Source organism: Camelina sativa, chromosome 5, assembly GCF_000633955.1.
Source record: "Camelina sativa cultivar DH55 chromosome 5, Cs, whole genome shotgun sequence".
In the NCBI taxonomy this organism is placed as follows: Eukaryota; Viridiplantae; Streptophyta; class Magnoliopsida; order Brassicales; family Brassicaceae; genus Camelina; species Camelina sativa.
The window spans coordinates 33,134,709-33,154,001 of NC_025689.1; the positions used below are offsets into that span (position 1 = coordinate 33,134,709).

Here is a 19,293-nt window from a genome sequence, read left to right on the forward strand (position 1 = left end):
TTTTACAATTTTTAGTGTGTAGAGAGTTTTTTTTGACCCGACAAATGCGGGGCAAGCCCCACGGGAGCTTGTTGGGCTTAATCTAGACACAGTAAAGAACGATTGTGGGCCGGCCGACGTAAGCAGTAAAAGACAAATAACATGGGGGAAACGCCACGTGGTAAAGTGAGCGGTAATGGCGGCTTGGGGTTGCGGTTAGGGCACGACCTTCACGAACAACATAAAAACAGAGGCGGTGATGGTCCACGCACACTTGTCTGCTGTTTCTCTCTGGTCCTACACGTTCTTCACCTTCCTCCATTTTTTGAATCCTTCCATTAAATGTAAATGTATTCTCTCCCATATCACGTCAACTACTAATTTAGTATAGTATGTCTCCTCCACTCTATTATTGTTTCTCACAAATATTTGACTACAAACAAAAAGTGCCAAAAATATCTATATTTTGGGTACGCTTCACGAAGATTGTTGAACCAAAACTCAGCAATGTGTTTGTGAGATCTCAGATATTTTTTTCGCTAATGAACTACAAGATTTTAGGGCGTTTAATTTGTAAGACGACTTAGATAAGGGGGCTTGTATGTAAATGTAATGTATGTACATACACTAGTTTAGTTTTGCATGTTTTTTGAACTTAATAATTTCAATCAAATTCTGTTTTTTTCCTATTGAAACAGTCAACCATATTAGATAATACAAAATTTGTTATTGACTTTTGAGGGTTTAGCAGACACTACCAGTGTCCACTTGTTGAAATTATCAAACTATGTCTCCCTGGTGATTAGAAGCATGGAAACTATTACTTTATTATGCATAAAATATAATTAAAATCGCGATAAGTCATCGCAATTATGCAACGAAATAACTCGCTTGTTGTAACGTCATTGTGTTCACGTATATATCAACAACTATCATGTGGGAAAAGATTTATCTATTTATATATATATCTCAATGTGATAATTACATCTAACAACAGAACTAATCACAGACAAGACCGCTGCTTACTTAGGTCATCCCCAACGGGGGGATTTATTTTAAAGCCTCTTAAATTGTTTATTATTATATTTTGTAGTTTGAGTAGATTAAGAACTTTTTGATTGTTAATTAAAAGGTAACCCCCCAATGGTGGGTTCTTAGAATGAGTCTCTTAATTTTTATTTTTTTTGAAAATAAAAAAATTAAAACAGAATATGAAATTATTGCATTTGAGATATATGTTTTTAAAATTATTGCATTTTATAAAATTTTAAACATAGGAAACATTAAAACATAATAAAAGAGAAGTACAATTCATAAAAAGAGGTAATGCTTAATGGTATTCTCCAAATTTTGTCCAAATATGCTTCCTATCATCCCCGGAAATCCGCGCATCTCTCCAATATCGAGTAGTCGTTGAAGATCTTCTGGTGTCGGTCTTCGTAAGTACTCATCTCCAAAACAATTTATGATGGCATCAACAAAATGATCCAAGCATGAGAACATTGTGGTTTCAGCAATTCGGAGGTATTCGTCAAACGCATCAGCTGCCTTACCATATGCCATCATACGAATTAACTCATGTTTTCTTCCCCCAAGATTCACAAGACATGCCCGGCTCTTCTGAATCATTCATAGAAATAAGAATCAAAACAAGAGAAGAAGAAGAAGCAGGACTAGAATTCAACAAGAGATTCTAAAAACGAAGAATAAAAACAACAGAGATACTTTGATGATGTTTCAGTTACATACCAACATCAAGCACATAAAGGTCATCAGAAAGATTCTGAGCATCCGTAAACCCTCCAAACAAAAATAAGTTGTCTCCAGCTGTGACTGTCCCTAGGAGGAGGAGCTGTGATAGTAAGAGCAAGTAAACCATAACAGACCAACTCAAAACCACACCAATACAAAAAGCCTTCCTCAAAAGGGCAAAATCAAAATCATTCAAGTACGATGAGATGAGTATAATGAATCAAAAGACAAAGCTTTAAACAGAGAAATGGGGGCATTTGTAGCCAAAGGACACATATCTTACAAAAGGTCGCATGTTCTGATATCAACAGGTTCTGTTTGCTGTAATAACAAATGGAGAAGGAGAAAACTATCATTCTCATAGATCAGAGGCCAGAAGCATGCAAGATAGAGAGAAATAGCAGAAAATGCTTTAGTTACCTTAGCCAAATCACGAGTGAGTTCTGTTACAGTCATTGCCAGTGAATCTTTCTCCTTAGTCAGTTTCATCTTTAGCAGAAAAAAGGAAGACAGTTACATTCTATAAGAGAGTGACCCCAAAATCATTTTTATACTTGACCAGATATGTTCATACACTGATATAGATAAGAGCAAATAAATCTCAATATACAAACCACAGCTGAATAAATAATGAGTTACCTGAGACATCATTCCAAAGGGTGTTCTCTGAGTGTTCATCACACGTCCTTTACCATCACAACGGTAATTGATTTAGCACCTGTATACAACAAAGCAATTCAAACTAAAAACCAACAGTAGCAATCGACAACATCAAATCCCTAGATTTATCTTAGAACAAACCGATGAACTAATCCATTGAACTAATCGCAAATTCATTCTATTAAACTGATAAACATACCTTACGATTCCAATTTTTTTGCTCTCATCCGAATCAATCGACTCCAAACTCAAATCTCAAACGATTCAATCTCGAACTCGATTCTATATCCTCCGAATGCCCTCCGCTGTTCAATCTCCTCTGCTTCGGATCTCCTCCGACTCCAGTCTCCTTTGATTCCATATACTGGTTGATTCAATCTCCTTCCTTTGTAATTTTGGATTTCTCGATCGAGAGAGAAAGGGAGAGACAGAGCGATGGAAACAAGAAATATTCGATCGGTTAAAAAAATATTCCTACTTCTATTTTTCTGTTTAGCCAACGAATAAGTGACACGTAAGGTCTCTTATTCTATAAATCAGTCTACTAAACAAGAGAGCCTCTTATATTTTTTTAATTTCTTTGATTTATTTTTTTGCTTCTTTTCAACTAAAACTCCTCTTAAATCCCCCCGTTGGGGATGACCTTATTAGTTATTATCAACTATATATACAGATAAGACTGAGTAACGTGTCAGTTCATGAATAAGTTAATCATATATGTAAATGGATGCTACAAAAGAACGGAAGCATTGAAAAGATCTTCTGCTTTTACTGCACACAGCACACTCCCTGAATATAATTTCGATCAGCAATCGATTTGTCTATAACCTAATATATTCGAAACACCCCGTCCATGTTACAGAATAATAATGAGTTATATATAAGAAAAAAACTTAATTTGAACCTGTCAGAAATGGAATCCGTTTTGAAGAATGTTTGGTCGAAAAAAGTCTGCTTACTTTTTCTTATCGCCATTAGAAATATCGATCGTTACGCGAATGTTATGCTTCCCGAGAAACACACACACACGTAAATAAGAAAATGAGGAGACAAAGTTAGAAAGGTAGCGTAAAAACATGCAAAGTGTTTAAAGGCCTCAACGTAGAGACAAAGAGGTAAGAGATTTAAAACCTCTTCTTGGGATAAACAAAGAAGCATATGCATCAAAAACCCTAATTCTCCCTTTTGCTCGTTTCGATGACTAGCTAGATTTTCGCTCCATTATTATTACATTTTATTTTAAAAAAGACGATATACATAAAATCAGTAAGGGGCTAAATCTGAAGATTGCTATAACTACGAGAGAGAAGACACAAGTTTGGTCTTTTCTCCTTCGTTAGGTTTCTCTGGTTTGGGTCGGTGGATTCCGCAGAGACAGTAGAGGGGGCCACACAAAACCATATCTGACCTTCACTACTCTTTTCTTCTTCTCAGCCATACATTTGCATGTTCTCTCCTTCTCCTCTACTATACCATCAACGACTCGTTCTCTCTCCATCTATATCTGCATTTATTACACAATCTCTCTGCCTTACGCATTTATAACAATCACGATACCTTTAAACCGCCATATCTATCTGACTATCTCTCCCTATATATATCTACATATTGGTCTGTCTCGGCTATAATTCATCTCGTTGATCGATACTACTCGTATGGATACGTTGAGGAGTGCTTGCTTCTATTTCCTAATAGTTTCTGTCATCATTTCTCGGTCTCCTTTATGCGATTGTCGCCATCTTGGACACATAGAGAAGAAGCTTAGTGCGAATCGTGATCATTTAACTAAGGTAAGCCCCTTTTTGCTTTGTGATGTTGTTTACTTAAGAGTCTCGATCGGTTATTATGAATGATGTTATATTTTATTATTGTAAATCCACATGCTTATAAACATAGGAAATTAACACGAATAAATTTCTTGATCATTTATATATTAACATGTGTGTATGATATATATATTATATAGTCCGTTTTAAAAAGAAAAATCTGGTTCATCTGTATATAAGGTTTTAAAATTTGATTTCTATAATATAGAAGAATGGGAATGCATAGTTTTTCTTTTCAAAATCAAATCTACTGTTATAGTCAAAATTTTGTAGGGAGGCTCCAACTACTTTAAATTATTCTGAATGTTATGTGTATAGCTAGAGTTGATAATACTAACTGTTATTCCATGTCAACAGAAAAATGAAGAGATTACAAAACTAGAAGCTCAATCAACAAACAAGACGAACAACTTATCGAGCCAAGCACATGCCGTAGTTAATCATGGTGATATTAATGGTCAGACCAACATGAAGAAAACGAAGGACGTTCACAGAGTAAAACGAGCTTCCGACAAAATGGTGTCGTCTAAAAGAGGCTCAAGAACTTGGAAAATTCCTAAATATTCAAAGAAGCAGCCTAGATCAGATCAAGAACACCCTGGTTTCAATCTTGATTATATGCAGCCCACAACACACCCGCCGCACCATAATTAACGCTTAATGATCATGTGTAACGATAGAAACGAATTTCATATCGTGATTTATTATATATCATAACCTTGAGTCACGAAGAATTTCCACATTTTCAGAGATATCATGATGTATGGTGAGAAACGTCCTACTTTTAAGCTTTACAATTAAAATACACATATAATTAGATTAGTAAAAACAGTTATCATGTAATATAATGTTAAATACTACTCCGTAAGGTTTCTTGATTTTGTTAATATTTATTACACTTGCATGCATATATCATGATGTACTACTAAATCTACTCGTCTTTATATGCACATGCATGTGTGTGATCATTTCGTTGCGATTGTATGTATCTTTTGTTGTCATTGTTCACAATATTGTGTTGTGTTATCAATATTCAATGCTAAAAGATGCGATATAAAATAGACTTCTTTGGTTGGTGTTTTCCGATTTAAGAATAGTATTAGTCCCACTAGTCGTCAAATGCCATATTAAATTTAAAATTTGTATATATAGACGAGTCCGCGTGCACAGTCACTGTTAACGATGTACTAAAAAAGACGAAGATCCCGCGTTTGGTTCCAATGCAATCAGGTGTCCCAATTCCACGTCTCCTCCCTCCTCTTAAGTTTCAAAATTGACTTGTAGAGTTGTAGTAGTACTGCATAATCATATATACTAACAATAAGACTATCCTCATCGGTAGTCCTTAGATGTTTCTTAGGTATAGATATTAATTATTAATGAAAAATAAGCTAAGGATTGTAAGAAACGTTTTTAATTTTAGAACCAAAAGAAACGTTTCTTAGTGGACAGGTGGCGCGATATGAATGGTGAAATGAGATTAATGGGGTAAATTTTTTTTGGCATTTCTCTTTCATTTTCGTGTGTTCTCTCTTCATGTTGTGTGTTATGTTTTTATTTTTTAATGTTTTATGTTTTAATTTTAAATGTTGTATGTTATTTTATGTTTTTATTATTAAAATATGTTTCTATGATATATAAAATAATTTTGAATATTTTAATTTATTAATTATTATTTTACTATATTTATTACTAAAAAACACTTTAACTTGGTTCTACCAATAATCAACAAAATTTTCCTTTTTTCTTAACAAAGTTTCTTCTTCCCTTTTTATTATTAAAAATTGTTTTAAGAAACAACTAAGAAACACACTAATGAGGATAGTCTAATAAATCAAAGGAAAATATGTTATTCTTATTTTCTTATTCTCCGCGAAATTTCATATTCTTTTTATTTTCCGTGACGTAATTGTTAATACAGTATTTTTTTTGTGGGAATAAATTAAGATAACGAGTGTCACATGTTTTATGCAATGATAACACAATATAAGGCCCATAACACGTTACTAATATAAGGCCCATTAGGTAGAATAATAATGGGTCAGAAAAGCCCATAACATACCCTGCAACAAGAGAATGCTGCAATCTGGCTAACAAAACACTTTCCCGCCGGAAAAGTTGCTGCAATTTCCAATTTCTAAAACCTAAAGCGGAGACAGAGTCAGAGATAACTCTCTAATTGGGGGAGATTGAGATTTGAGAGATTCGTGAAGAAGCGCAATGGAGGGAAATCAAGCTGGATCTTCTCTAGACTCGTTGATTTCTTCGTTCCATAAACGAATCGGCGAATTGCAGGAACTCGTCATCGCCCGGAACAGTGAGTCCCGAGTTCCCCCAAACACCTCAAATCCGTTGTCAAATCTCTCCAATTTCATGAACCTAATTTCAATTTTCATGCAGTGTATCCGGCGAAAAGCATCTCGGATTTATCGGCGATCGACACGGCGTTGAGCTCCATGGAGCTTCAGGTTCAATCTATCAAAGACCGGTTGCGTGAAGAAACCGAAGCTATTCCAAAAGCCAAGGTACGTCTTGTTTGAAAATTTCAGATTCTAGAAAACGGTCATTTGAATTTTTTTGCGTAATTTAGGGTTTTGGAATCTTGAATCTTGAGAAGTTGTGTTGCTTGTAGAAACTTATCGAGGCATCACTGAGACAACAAGAGAGATTGCAGAAGATGTCTATTTATGCGCCTTCTCATTTGCCTGATAAGGCTACAATGTTGAATTCAGATTTAAATCGATGGTACTTACCTTTTCTTAAACCATGTCTTGGTATGTATAGTCCTCAAAGTTTGACTAAGGTTAGTGTGTTTTGTTTATTCTCTAGTTTGCTGCAAGAAAATGCCAAGCAGTATGAGCAAAAGCATGCACTCAGCTCTTTGAAATCTGATGAGGAAGCAGTTGTTTTACCCAAGGTAGTAGTAGTACTTGCATTTTCTCCAAAAGAGACTTTATGGCCTTTAAGACTCAATGGCTATGAATGATCAAACTGTAGCTACTGGTGTATTCTGTTATCTCTGTGTATGGACTTTGGTTTTTGTTTCCAGGAGAAGAAGGGTCGCGGGTCTCCTCCGGTTTGGTACATAACTGTTGAGGAGCTCAATTCCCTCTCATCGTAAGTACAGTTTTGCTTTTTATTCTCCTGTTTATGTGAAATGCATATCTCTGCTTTCCTGACATTTTTTCTCAAAATAGGTACATGAGAGGAAGACTCACCCTTGAGAAAGTGAACGCAGCTATCAATGACATGGCTTCGTATGCTGAAGCAAATGCCCATCTTATTGCTGCCCCAAAACAGAAGGTATACTACATATATTTATGCTCTATTTTCAGCTTGTGGATTTGAGTTATATGCTGTACTGACTGGATGTTTGTTATATTGCAAAGCTGGCGGAGAACCTCTGGGAGAAAGCACTGGTAAGCTAATATAACTCATCTTCCACTCTGTCTAGATGATAGTATCTGGTCACAAGCGAAAACATTGTTCTAATCTTTGAGTGGCAATGAAGGTCTGAGAAAGATTATGTTCAAAACTCTCATATGCAGAAACTGCGAGATATTGTAACAGCGCAAGCAGTAAAGGGCAAACATTTCTTTCTTGAAACTGACATGAAGGGACCAAGTTTGAAACTGGACAACACAGGAAAAGCAATACTTACTGTAAGTACCTGATATACGTTTCCTTCATTTCAAATACAAATAACATGTTTATGCATCTTTCAACTCTTCACTAGGATTACACAACGGTGCAAACCACATAACCATTGGCATCTTTTGATGTCTTTCTAACAGGTTCTTCGTCACCTTGGTCGTATTAGTGAGACTCGCATTGGTCAAAACCGCGTCATCATTCTAATGAAGCCTCATTAGAAACTAGCTTGGCTCAAGTTTGTTCATTTTGACAAGCGTAAAAGAGGTAATCAATTTCTTGCTTTTTTCTCGGAAGCCTCCTTCCTGCTACTATAGAAGAAGGTCTTCTAGTTCTTTAAACACCACCATTTAGCCTAATCTTAAGACTGTTCCGCCTTAACAGGCCCAGCAAGAACGGCCTAGAATCAACTATGTTGACGTCTGAATTTTTTTATAAATATGATGGACAAGATGTTTTAAGCAATTTATCATAGTTGCACTAAAGTAGAAAAACTCGATTTCCGTTATTTGTCAAAATATTATAAAAGCATTTTCTCTCTAAGCAATCTGGTTCAAGTTCCAGTGCACAATTGGCCTGTCCCATTCATACCTACAAAGTAGCAAAACTCGGTTTCCGTTTTTATTTTATTGAAATTTTTTATTTACCTGTACATTGTTTACTTCTATTAATATATTCAAAACCTTTTAGCATCATCGCAAGTGTGACAGTCTGTGGCTGTCAATATTTACTAAAATTACAAAAGAATATCAAACAAGTTCGAAGAAACCTCGAAGTAATATATTTATTTGGAATAAAATCGTAAATACTGTTAATTAACTATCAATATTTTCTATTCAACCCTTCGTCCATTTTTTTTTTTTTTTGGGTTTAAAGTTAGAATTGTAAACTATCGATATGGACCTCGTAGATTTGGCAATAATTTTTCCGAAAAGAACAAGAAAACAAATCTATAACCAAGGACGATCCCTACATTGTTATTATTGATATCATCTATCATAATGTCACGATTCACGAAATAGAAAACAAGAGGAAGTATACTAAGAAATGGGAAGAAGAAGAAGTGGTCCAGGGAACACAGGAGAGAAAAGACTAGTTAGTATTATTTGCCTGAGAAACAATCACAATTTCACGTCTATCCATAATGTCTGTCCCAATCTCTTTGTCTTCTTCTTTCATATAAACCAAATTAACCAAATTTTTATTATTCGTCTCTCCTTCGTGCAAAAACACAAAATACATTATGCATAAGACAAAATCACACACACACAACAACAAGAAATTTTTTTATCGCATGCATCACATTTATTACCAACCAACTGATATTCAAATAATTCAGTACATGTTTACTATATTGTGTGTGTGAGCTAATTTATTTTTTTATATACACAAACAATCATAAATTCACTGCAAACCACATTTAGACTTGTAGAGTTCTCCATCACCATTTTTACTTCCTTTTTCTTTCTTTTCAAACGTATCATTTAACTCAGCCAAAGAAAAGATATGGTCGGTCTTATGCATTTAATGTCAACAAATTTTTTTAATCCTTTTAAGAATTTATTTACTTCGCCGCTGTAAAATAATAAATTAAGGCCGCCTCAATCAATAGTACTACTAAAATTGCGATTTCATTTTTTTTTTTAATATTGAAAAAAAAGAACACGAATTAAAAAAAAACGGGAAGCAATAAAACGGATTATACGAACCAAATGCTTGGTTTTACTAAAAAGTATAGAAATTAAATAACATAGAGTTCTACCATTTACCCGGTACAGATCAGAGTCAGACAAAACCAGGACAGACATCTCTCTATTTTAATTCCCATACTTTCATTTTTTTCTTAAGAACCTAACTTTTCGATATTTAGATACTTGATTAATTATATAAAATAAGACTATAATAGTTACGTGTATTCATTCTACTTACCACTCCTGACTGACCAACCAAACTTCACAAACGAACGTTACGAGTTAATAGAGGGGAGCACGCTGCGGCGGCGTAATCTTCCGTCGGTTTAAAAAGTTCGCCGGAGTTTCCGTGTTAGTAGTTGAAACCACCTCCTCCGTGACTCTCCGGCAAGTCGTCGTCGACAAGCTGCTTCTTTTCTTCCTAACGATTTCAGTAGTAGCGGTGCAAGCGAGCGCCTGACACCAGAACATGTCTCCTCCTCCTGACTCGGAAGACGTACGGGTCGACCCGGTCGGTTCGAGAGTGGAGCTGGGCGTCGTTGTCGTTGTCGTTGTCGTGACTTCGTCGGCTAAATCGAGAACGTTGCAGACGCGGAGAAAGCCTGAGAGTGCTCTTTGTCTCATTATGACGTCACTAATCTACAAAAAGCAAAACAAAACCATGTGTTTGTGTTTTCAGAGACAATTACGTGTAAATTTATGATCGTACACGCGTGTTTAAATAAAAAAGCAACAAAACAAAAAACAAAAACAGAAAGAAATTGAATTCTGTATTTTTGAAAGAATTTGAAAATTTAGTAATGAGACAAAAATTAAAAAAAACGTTCCTTTTACATCTGAGACAATTACGTGTAATCGTGCAATCGATCGACCCAGATGAATAAAACTGGTAAATCGAATTTGGAAAATTTGATAGAATTTGAAATGAAAAAAAAAAACAGACCTTGCAGGAGAGAGAGCAGAAGAGGTAAGGAGACTGGAGACTCCGGTCACAGGTGATGCAAATGTTGCCGGAACCACGAAACTGCCGAGACTGAGGTCGTTCATTGATGAACACAACTTTAGAACTGTTCGTTATGTATGGCTTTTGTAATCATCCATCATCAACAACAAAAAGATAACGCGTATTAAATTAAAAGCTGTCAAATAATCTAGGGCACAAGAACCCATGTAAAAAACAAAAAAATTGAACCTTTTTAAATGTTTTACAATACAATAAAAGGATTAAGAGAAGTATCATTAATTAAGGATGAAATAATTACAAAAAGATTGAGGAGACAAGACAGAGTTTTTTAATTATACCTGAATTGAAGAGCAATCCATTAGCTTCGAACCATCATCTACCCTCAAAACGTCTCTGTACACGTATCTTCTTATCTGCAACACACAAAAAGTTCATATTTTTGTTCGTAAAGATGCAAAATTTTGAAACCAAAAAGAGAGAGAGAGAGAGGAGAGAGACCTGAAGGAGACGATGAGAGGTATGGGAAGAGAGACAGTGAGGACAGATGCTAAGACAACAGTCGATACATAAAATGTTCTTCTCGTTCTTCTTAACATCTTCATGATGCAAACAAGCGTTGAAAAACTTGTCTTTTAACAAAACTTCAAGCCATGCAGGGAATTCTCCAGATTGCATCTGCTTAAAAAGAACCCAAAAAACCAAAAACAACAATAAAGTTTAGATTTTTTTCGACGAAACCCAGAATTGAAACAAGAAGACTCATGTTTCCCAATTTCATGTTTTTTTTCTTTTTTTTGGGACTGAAAAAGGTAAAAATAATTCAGTAGACCCACCATGATGATGGCTCTCTTCTTCTAAAACTGGGAAGTGTTTGGGGAAGAGATAAGAGAGAGTAAGAGGTCAAGGTCAGGCGATTTTGAGCTCTCAGTGGTGAAATTGACTGACCATTCCCAGAGAGAAAAAGAGAGAGAAGAGAGAAAGAAAGAAAGAAAGAAAGAGAGAGAGAACGGCGCCTGGAGAGAGTGACCACTAGCTTAATTTTAAATCATGAGTCTTGTTTGTTCTCTTCTCTTCCTTAAGGTTGATGTGTACGTGTAAATCTCTTCGTTAATCAACGTACGTGCTTTGTTTATTTTTTACTAAGTGATATTATCCATTAGAGAAGTGATTCACTTTGATAAGTTACTTACGTAAATATAGATAACAAAATTCGATTATGAGGGTAATTTTAATCATTAATTAGTTTGACTACTACACTACTACTTTTTAAACGACGAAAGCAGTGTCTAATATGCAGTGTTCAACTTGACAACAAGAGTGTTAAAATGTTTATTAGTACTAGTATATTAGTATTATTAGAAATTCAGCTTGTCCATAAACATAACAATTGCTGTCATACAGAGAGTTAAAAGTTTTACCTTTCGACAATGTTAAAAAACATATGAACTATATCTAATAATTAATAATTAAATAAAGAAATCAAACTTTTCGTATCTCGACTAGACTGTTTTCTTATAAAAAACAAACGTGAGTTGGGTTAAATACAACAATTTGATCTTTGTTATCATCTCTTAATGATAAAAAGAATTTTGTGTGTTGATTATTTTTTTGTTACTTTTGTTTGTTAAGAAGGTCTCCCTGTTCTCTGGTTAACTGTGCAAAAGTGCTAAATGACAAGACTATTCCCAACAGTCTTACCTTTTTTCAATCTCATAGTGGCAATTTCGTAAAACACAACCTATACTAAAAACAAATTTTATCATTTTACTACTACTACTATTTTTGTTTCAGTCAAAACGTGAATAATATAAACCAAAATTAAAAGTAAAAACTAAGCTCGGTTTATATAACTGGAAACAATTTAAACGCTAAATTTAGTGCATTGTTTGAGGGTTAAACTAAGCTCCATTTAGATATAATTCAGAATCATAATCATTATAGCTAAATTATATGATTGTTACATTGAATAGAGGGAAAAAAAGAAATAGAGAGAGAGCAAATTCCAAGAGAACCTAAAGAAGACCCCCTTGTCACAGCTGTAGTAGACTCTTCTCGAGAACCAGTGCTGCTAACTTGATGGGTTTTTATTTTTATTTTTACTATTAGTTACTGCTACTACTAAAATTACCTACGCACATCACTAGGCCACCTATTATTATTATTTCCAGTTATTATTATTATTATTTGAAATAAAAATACTCACAACTTTTGCATACAAACTTTTGAAATACAAAAAGAAAAAAAAAGATATATGTAATATGTATAGAGAGAGAGAAAGACAGAGAGGTGGATCAGAATTGGTACGGAGGAGCAGCAGCCTCAGGCAGAGAAGAAGGCGACGCCACTGCTTTGTGTGTGATCTGATCTGATCCGATTCGATCCAGCTGTCCCCCCCTTTCTCGTTAGGCTTTTCTTCTTTTTTTAGTTACTGATCATGGGTAGTTTAGTCATTTCCTTATACTATGGGTTTGGGCTTTTACACTTCTATTGGGCTAAGCTCATATGTGTTTTCTCCCTCAATCGAATAAATAAATACATCATGGTCCTGAGTCCTCCTGACTACTTCTTCTGATCACAACAGCACAATCTATTAATCTAACAACCGAAATCGTTGGTAACCAACCGGTCAAATGAAAGCAAGGGACACAGTAACATACGACTTTGATTTGTCTTCATATTTGATTTGATGTCCCACAAGTAATAAAGATATAAACTATTATATCTTTGTACTGTGGAATTCACACATAGTAATGATTATTAAACAAATGAAAACTGAAAAAAAAAAAAAAAGAGAGTACACTTTGATTTGTTACCACTTTTTTAAACCATGTTATATGTAAACGTAGTAGTCTAAACCGTGTTAGTTAAGTTAGTTACTTCTATTAATATATTCAAAACCTTTAGCATCATCGCAAGTGTGACGGTGCTAAAATAATTATCGGTCGAACCACTTTGGCTTAAGAGTAAACCGAGGATTTTTGCTAATTGTACAACCGAACCGATTTAGGCAAAGGAACCACCAATCCAGAAACCTAAATACAATTAGAAAGGTTAAGAGAGAGCCCTTCTTTCTTTCTTTGCAACGTCTTTTAAGTCTAGGTTTAGGTTACAGAACACGGTTTTGATTAGTTTCGTCGTAGTCTACAACGAGAATAATATTGATTGTTATATAGAAGATGGATTTACTCAGTAATCTACCTGACGAGCTTGTGTGTCATATCTTGTCCTTCCTTCCTTACGACCAAGGAGGCTGCTTCAACATCTCTTCTTTCAAAGAGGTGGTACAATTTGTTTGCACTTGTTCCTAATCTTGACATCGATGACACTGTGTTTCGATATTCTAATTGCGAAAAAAGTCTGTCGAGCTTCATAGATTTTGTGGATAGAGTAATAGCATTGCAGGGTGATTCTCCCATTCATTAAGAGATTTTCCCTCACGTGTCATGCTGGACGTGTTGATCCATGTCGTGTGAATAGTTGGATATCTAATGTGCTTCAGCGTGGTGTTTCCGACCTTGATCTTGACATCGTTTCCAACGGGAAAATTATACTGCCTCCAAACATGTTCAACAGTGGGACACTAGTCGAGCTAAAATTAAGAAGTTACAACTCAGTTCTTACATGGAGGACTGGTCGTGAAGACACTTTCTTACCAATGCTTAAAACACTCGTTTTTGATCTAGCTTGTTTTAGTTGTGGCAGCAAGATGGACATGTTTCTTCGTTCTTTCCCTGTGCTTGAAGAATTATCCATTGATTCTATTCATTGGGTCCAGTGTGATGAAACCGTGTCAAGTGAAACCCTCAGGAAGCTAACTATCCATTCATCCGGTTCTGAGGGCTTGTTGACTCTAAAGAGCATTTCTTTTGATACTCCACGTCTGGTTTACTTTGACTATTATGATTATGTTGCGGAGGACTATCCAAAAGTTAACTTGACAAGTGTAGTTGAGGCTCGACTCAACCTTATCTTAGCTGAAATCCAGGTTAGGCAAGCAAGAAAGTCAAGGGACGATCAGGATGATGTTTTTTTCCGTTTTCGAAATGTGTGGAAGCTTATCAGTGGCATAAGATACTCTCGAGGTTTTAGTGTTAGCCTTATTTAGTTATGTGAATTTCTTATGCTAAGTCCTTTCACAGTTTTTAATGCATAATCAAAGGTCATCTTGATGTTTCAAGTCTCCTAGCTAGGTTTCAAATAGAGAAATCAATCCTTGAGATTTTAAAACAAGTATATTGCATGCACTTGTGTAATGATGAGTTTGACGTCATAGATAAGCATATGCGGAACCAGCTTCTAGCAATCGACCTTAGTGGCGACACCCGTTATGCCACTGGTTTACAAGTTTGGTTTGGTTCTCGATTGTAATTTTAATTTCTCTCCAAGATAGGAAGCTGTAATAAGCTTTCTCCCATTTTCTGCTTTATGTTGCACTAGTTGTACAAACGTTTTTACTTTTTGAATATAATTTAACATTACATTCAAAAAAAAAAAAAAAAAAAGATGAGTTTGGCTTTGCCTTGTTTCAGGTTCTTTCTCTACGGTGTGAATCCATACCGATGTTCAACAACCTCAAAGTGTTGCGTATTTGGAGTTCCGAGCACCGAGGATGGCAAGCAATGCCGACTCTCTTAAGGAATTGTCCTCTTTTAGAAACACTAGTCCTTGAGGTATATATACAACACAGCTAGCTCATTTGTTAAAATATCAAGATAGTAATAATTAAGAGATCATTCTTAATTTCAAGCCCCTTCCCTTATTATTTCAGGGTCTCTTACACTATGTGACGGATAAATGTGGGGATGCTTGTGACTGCGTTTCTCGGGAGAACAAAGGGCGTTCGCTCATGTCTTGTCCGGTGAAGAAGTTGCAGATTAAGATGTTTCAAGGAACAAAGAGAGAGGATTCTTTTAGGTGTTTGAAGGAGATGGAGATTTATGCTCAAGAGAATCGTATTCGTATACACTATATCCAAGTAGTCCCTAGGGAGTTTAAACTCTTCAACGAGCTTTATAGTTGTGATGTCCGGTTCCTGGTGCGTGGTTCTTTGTATAAGACGTGGACTAGTGTCAACTTGACAATGAATCAAGTCGTCAAGGAAGACAATTTGTCCTAGTTTGGATTCTTTTTTAGAAACTTAAATGATACGGTCTTTTTGCTTTTGTTTTCTTCGGGCAAGTTTGCTTTCTTCTCCTCCTTTTTACTTGGCTGGCTCTCATGTCATTTTAATTTATTTACTGTGATAATATTCACTCGTTTTCAAGCGGTTTGAGAATATTAATTGGTTTGGATAAAAAGAAAAATGATAGATATATATGCTTACCATTTTGTGATTTTACCTCTGGTAAAAGGAAAACTGAGACAATATGTATTATGAAAAAAACACAAATATCTTTCTTTCTAGTGGTAGACGTGAAAAAGATAACAACCCTTAATTTCCGTTATGATTACACGAAAAGAAAAAAAGATAAAATCGTGAATATAATTAGATTTAAATAGGACATGATTTAATTATAAAAAAAATTACCACTAAAAATGTTGGCTAAAAGCATCACAAAGACGTCAAGAAAAGGGAAGAAATAAAGCAAAGAATCTGGGAGATGAGTTTCGAAAGGCATGTCTTCTCGTAAAGGTGTCTTCAAAGCTATGATTAGTCATGGTGGTGGTCAATTAATCAAAAGCTTTTTTTTATTACAACAGTTTAGTACCAATAAAACCTCCCTCTTAATAAATCTTTATCCTGTTATTATAGCCATAATAACATCATAAGGTTATTATCACTAACCGGACATACGCTTAACATCGTAAGCTTTAATACTATCAATGATGAAATAGTCTAATGAGAAAAAAAAAGGAATGTACAAAGAGAAGAAAGTGGATGCCACACTTAAATTTCGTGCCGTTCACATTTATAGATACGATCGTTAATAACAACAAGTAACGTAGACGTAAGGTTAACCAACCTTTTCTCAACTGTTAATTTAATTCTTGTATAAACCAATTCAATTAACCAAATCTGTATCAAATCACATTAACAAATTAACCCCAAAAAAGTAAATTACATATTACAAAAAAAAACTGATTTTAATAATTTTTTTTTCTGTCAACCATTGAGCCTCAAGTGGTCGATAATTCTTACACTCATAACAAGCGAAACTCAATCCCTAATGTGACGGTGTGTTTTACAAATAGACTTACCTCTAGCCACTGCACTAAGATCATTTCACGACTGATTTTAATAATTAAATATGTTGGGTTGGCTGTTATACGAATTGTATAACCGGTTAGTCATTATAGCTTCACTTTGTTACCGTTAAACCAAATCATCACCACCAAAAAGTAAAATAAAATAAAAAGTCAGCGGAATTAGAGAGGAAAAAAAAAATAATGTAAAAAAAAAAAACAAAATTAAAGAACAAAAGGAACAGTGTGGGGGTGGAGAAATTGGGAAAGGGAAAGGCTTTGTTGTTGCATTCCTTACTTGCAGATGCATCCAAATCACACCATTAATAAACTCCCTTCTCAAAGCCTTAAACCTTCACAAAAAGTTTTGACTGTTTGTTACTGAATCCAAAAAAAAATCAAGTCTTTTTTTTTTCGTTTTCTTGATTCGATTTAAGAAAAATTTGGTCTTTTTCATTTTGTTAATTTGGGCATTTTTTTGTTGAGGCGATGCGGGAAGTGGAAACATCAGCAATCACAGCAGCTCCTCCACAATTCTCTCAAATGTTTCAGAAACTAGCCATGGCTGTCAAAACCAAGACCTACGAGTTCTTCACCGAAGAAGACGAACGAACCGATGCTGCTGAGGGTTTCTCTCTCCTCGATTCCTCCGAGGATTTCATCACCGATCAGAAAGTCGTCGTTCTTAAACCCGACAAGCCTTCTTCTTCTTCTCCGGGATCTCCTGCTGTTCTTTCTCCGGTGAGTGTGAAACCTAATCAAAGGAAGCTTTCTCAGGTTAGGAAATTAGATACCCAGATGGGTTCGAGTTTGATCTCTTCTGTTTTCGCTACTGTTTCGTCTTTTGAAGCTTCGTATCTTCAATTGCAAGCTGCTCACTCCCCCTTTGTTGAAGAAAGCGTCAAGGCTGCTGATAGAGCTCTCGTCTCTAACCTCCAGAAGTTATCTGATTTGAAGCAGTTTTATAGGAATTATCGCCAAAGTTTGGATTTTGATGAGTCTGATTTAGCGATTGGTTCTTGCTTAGAGTCTCGTGTTCAGGAGAATCAGAGCAAGCTTAGAGCTTTGGGAACGGTTTCTAACCGGTTACAAGCTGAGATGGATGCTAAGGATTTGCAGGTTTGGACTCTGAGAAACAAGTTAGGTGAGATTCAAAAGTCTAATTCCAAGTTGTCAAGGAGGCTGTCTTCGAATTCATCATCATTGGATGTTCTGTTATCTGTTAGGGTTTATGAGTCTCTGTTGCATGATGCCTTTAAAGCTACTCAGAAGTTTACTAAGACTCTGATTGAGTTGATGGAAAAAGCTGGTTGGGATTTGGATTTAGCTGCTAAGTCTGTTGTTCATCCTGAGGTAGATTATGCTAAGAAGGGACATAACCGTTATGCATTGTTGTCGTATGTTTGCTTGGGGATGTTTCGTGGTTTCGATGGTGAAGGATTTGATCTTGATGGTGGAGAGTCTGAGATGAGTTCTTCAGAGTCTTCGTTGAGGGAATTGATGCAACATGTATCTAGCAATCCCATGGAGCTTTTGGAAAGGGATAAAGATTGTGCATTCTCTAGATTTTGCGATAAGAAGTATCACGAGCTCATTCACCCGAACATGGCATCTTCTATATTCAGCAACATGGATGAGAACGAAGCTGTGTTGAGTTCTTGGAGATCTCTGAGCACTTTCTATGAGTCTTTTGTCACGATGGCTAGCTCGATTTGGACACTTCACAAGTTAGCCTTGTCCTTTGATCCTGCGGTTGAGATTTTCCAAGTCGAAAGCGGAGTTGATTTTTCGATTGTCTTCATGGAGAATGTCTTGAAAAGAAAACAAGACAAAAAGTTCTCGACGAATCCTACTCGAGCCAAAGTAGGATTCACTGTGGTTCCAGGGTTTAAAATCGGGTGCACGGTGATCCAGTCTCAAGTTTACCTTACTGGCTCTAAATGTAAATGAAAGAGACAGATGGTTAAACGGCCAATGCTCAAGTTTCTGATCACAAAGCTGCTTTCAAGGACTTGACGGTTCCAACACTATAAAAGGGTTATAACTTTTTTACCTTCTTAGTATTCTGTGATTAATTGTGTTCTTTATAAGTCTGATTTGAGTTATTGATTTCGTTTAAAAGTGTACAGAATGTTCTAAAGCTATGGTGATTTTTACTTTGTTTGGATTGCAATAATTTAAATTGTTTCTCTTCATAGGAGTAAGTTGTAACAGATTGATTATCAAAATATAAAAAGTTTCTAATTTAAGTGTTTCTCTATTTGATAAAAATTCACATTAACCTGTCATTCTAGGATTTTTTTGGTTGCTGTTTTCGTGTTTCCGAGCCGCACTATGTGCCGTTTTATTTGTAAGATTGATTAAGCCCATGCGCCGATGCGCGGCTAATAACCTTGGGCCTTATTGTTGTATCTGGGCCGATTAGTCTTGCGGATAGATAGTTATTGGGCTTTATTAAGCCTTAGTTTGTCACCATTTAAATGGAAAAGTAAAGCACGTGCGTGTTCCACGTGACATTCATAAAAACATTCCTTCGAGGCTTCGAGCCTTCGACGTACCTTCAAATATTTTGGTTGGCATGGCTGAC

At 35.6% G+C, this 19,293-nt stretch overlaps 4 protein-coding genes and 1 pseudogene across 5 annotated transcripts; 4 read left to right on the plus strand and 1 right to left on the minus strand.

Annotated features, from left to right (window-relative positions):
- LOC104788343 lies at positions 3,711 to 5,000 on the plus strand. Its single transcript, XM_010514096.2, has 2 exons — positions 3,711 to 4,181; positions 4,575 to 5,000. Exons 1-2 carry the CDS (start codon positions 4,047 to 4,049, stop codon positions 4,869 to 4,871), a joined length of 432 nt encoding a protein of 143 aa, XP_010512398.1. The 5' UTR covers positions 3,711 to 4,046; the 3' UTR covers positions 4,872 to 5,000.
- On the plus strand, positions 6,337 to 8,474 carry LOC104788344 (spindle and kinetochore-associated protein 1 homolog). 2 transcript variants are annotated; one of them, XM_010514098.2, is made up of 10 exons: positions 6,337 to 6,534; positions 6,618 to 6,742; positions 6,850 to 6,962; positions 7,047 to 7,134; positions 7,267 to 7,334; positions 7,415 to 7,520; positions 7,607 to 7,636; positions 7,766 to 7,879; positions 8,012 to 8,135; positions 8,253 to 8,474. In XM_010514098.2, the coding sequence occupies exons 1-9, from the start codon at positions 6,438 to 6,440 to the stop codon at positions 8,087 to 8,089; spliced, it is 819 nt and encodes a 272-aa protein (XP_010512400.1). In that variant the 5' UTR covers positions 6,337 to 6,437; the 3' UTR covers positions 8,090 to 8,135; positions 8,253 to 8,474. The 2 variants fall into 2 exon arrangements, with proteins under 2 accessions (XP_010512400.1, XP_010512399.1); XM_010514097.2 differs by having other exon boundaries at positions 8,012 to 8,474.
- LOC104788346 lies at positions 9,642 to 11,522 on the minus strand. Its single transcript, XM_010514099.2, has 5 exons — positions 11,357 to 11,522; positions 11,022 to 11,198; positions 10,862 to 10,936; positions 10,503 to 10,643; positions 9,642 to 10,198 (listed from the first exon to the last, which is right to left on the minus strand). The coding sequence occupies exons 1-5, from the start codon at positions 11,357 to 11,359 to the stop codon at positions 9,842 to 9,844; spliced, it is 753 nt and encodes a 250-aa protein (XP_010512401.1). The 5' UTR covers positions 11,360 to 11,522; the 3' UTR covers positions 9,642 to 9,841.
- LOC104789801 lies at positions 13,700 to 15,639 on the plus strand (annotated as a pseudogene).
- LOC104788347 (IRK-interacting protein-like) lies at positions 16,934 to 18,950 on the plus strand. The gene has a single exon (XM_010514100.2). The coding sequence runs from the start codon at positions 17,196 to 17,198 to the stop codon at positions 18,654 to 18,656; it is 1,461 nt and encodes a 486-aa protein (XP_010512402.1). The 5' UTR covers positions 16,934 to 17,195; the 3' UTR covers positions 18,657 to 18,950.

What these genes read in the sequence shown, in the direction of transcription:
- LOC104788343 (XM_010514096.2), top strand. Translation starts at nt 4,047, where the DNA reads ATGGATACGTTGAGGAGTGCTTGCTTCTATTTCCTAATAGTTTCTGTC. An exon ending in ATCGTGATCATTTAACTAAG is followed by an intron (nt 4,182 to 4,574) that starts GTAAGCCCCTTT and finishes CCATGTCAACAG; the next exon opens with AAAAATGAAGAGATTACAAA.
- LOC104788346 (XM_010514099.2), bottom strand. An exon ending in CCTCTCATCGTCTCCTTCAG is followed by an intron (nt 10,937 to 11,021) that starts GTCTCTCTCCTC and finishes TGTGTGTTGCAG; the next exon opens with ATAAGAAGATACGTGTACAG. An exon ending in TGGATTGCTCTTCAATTCAG is followed by an intron (nt 10,644 to 10,861) that starts GTATAATTAAAA and finishes TGATTACAAAAG; the next exon opens with CCATACATAACGAACAGTTC.
- LOC104788344 (XM_010514097.2), top strand. Translation starts at nt 6,438, where the DNA reads ATGGAGGGAAATCAAGCTGGATCTTCTCTAGACTCGTTGATTTCTTCG. An exon ending in AAGCTATTCCAAAAGCCAAG is followed by an intron (nt 6,743 to 6,849) that starts GTACGTCTTGTT and finishes TGTTGCTTGTAG; the next exon opens with AAACTTATCGAGGCATCACT. An exon ending in TTGCTGCCCCAAAACAGAAG is followed by an intron (nt 7,521 to 7,606) that starts GTATACTACATA and finishes TATATTGCAAAG; the next exon opens with CTGGCGGAGAACCTCTGGGA.
- LOC104788347 (XM_010514100.2), top strand. Translation starts at nt 17,196, where the DNA reads ATGCGGGAAGTGGAAACATCAGCAATCACAGCAGCTCCTCCACAATTC.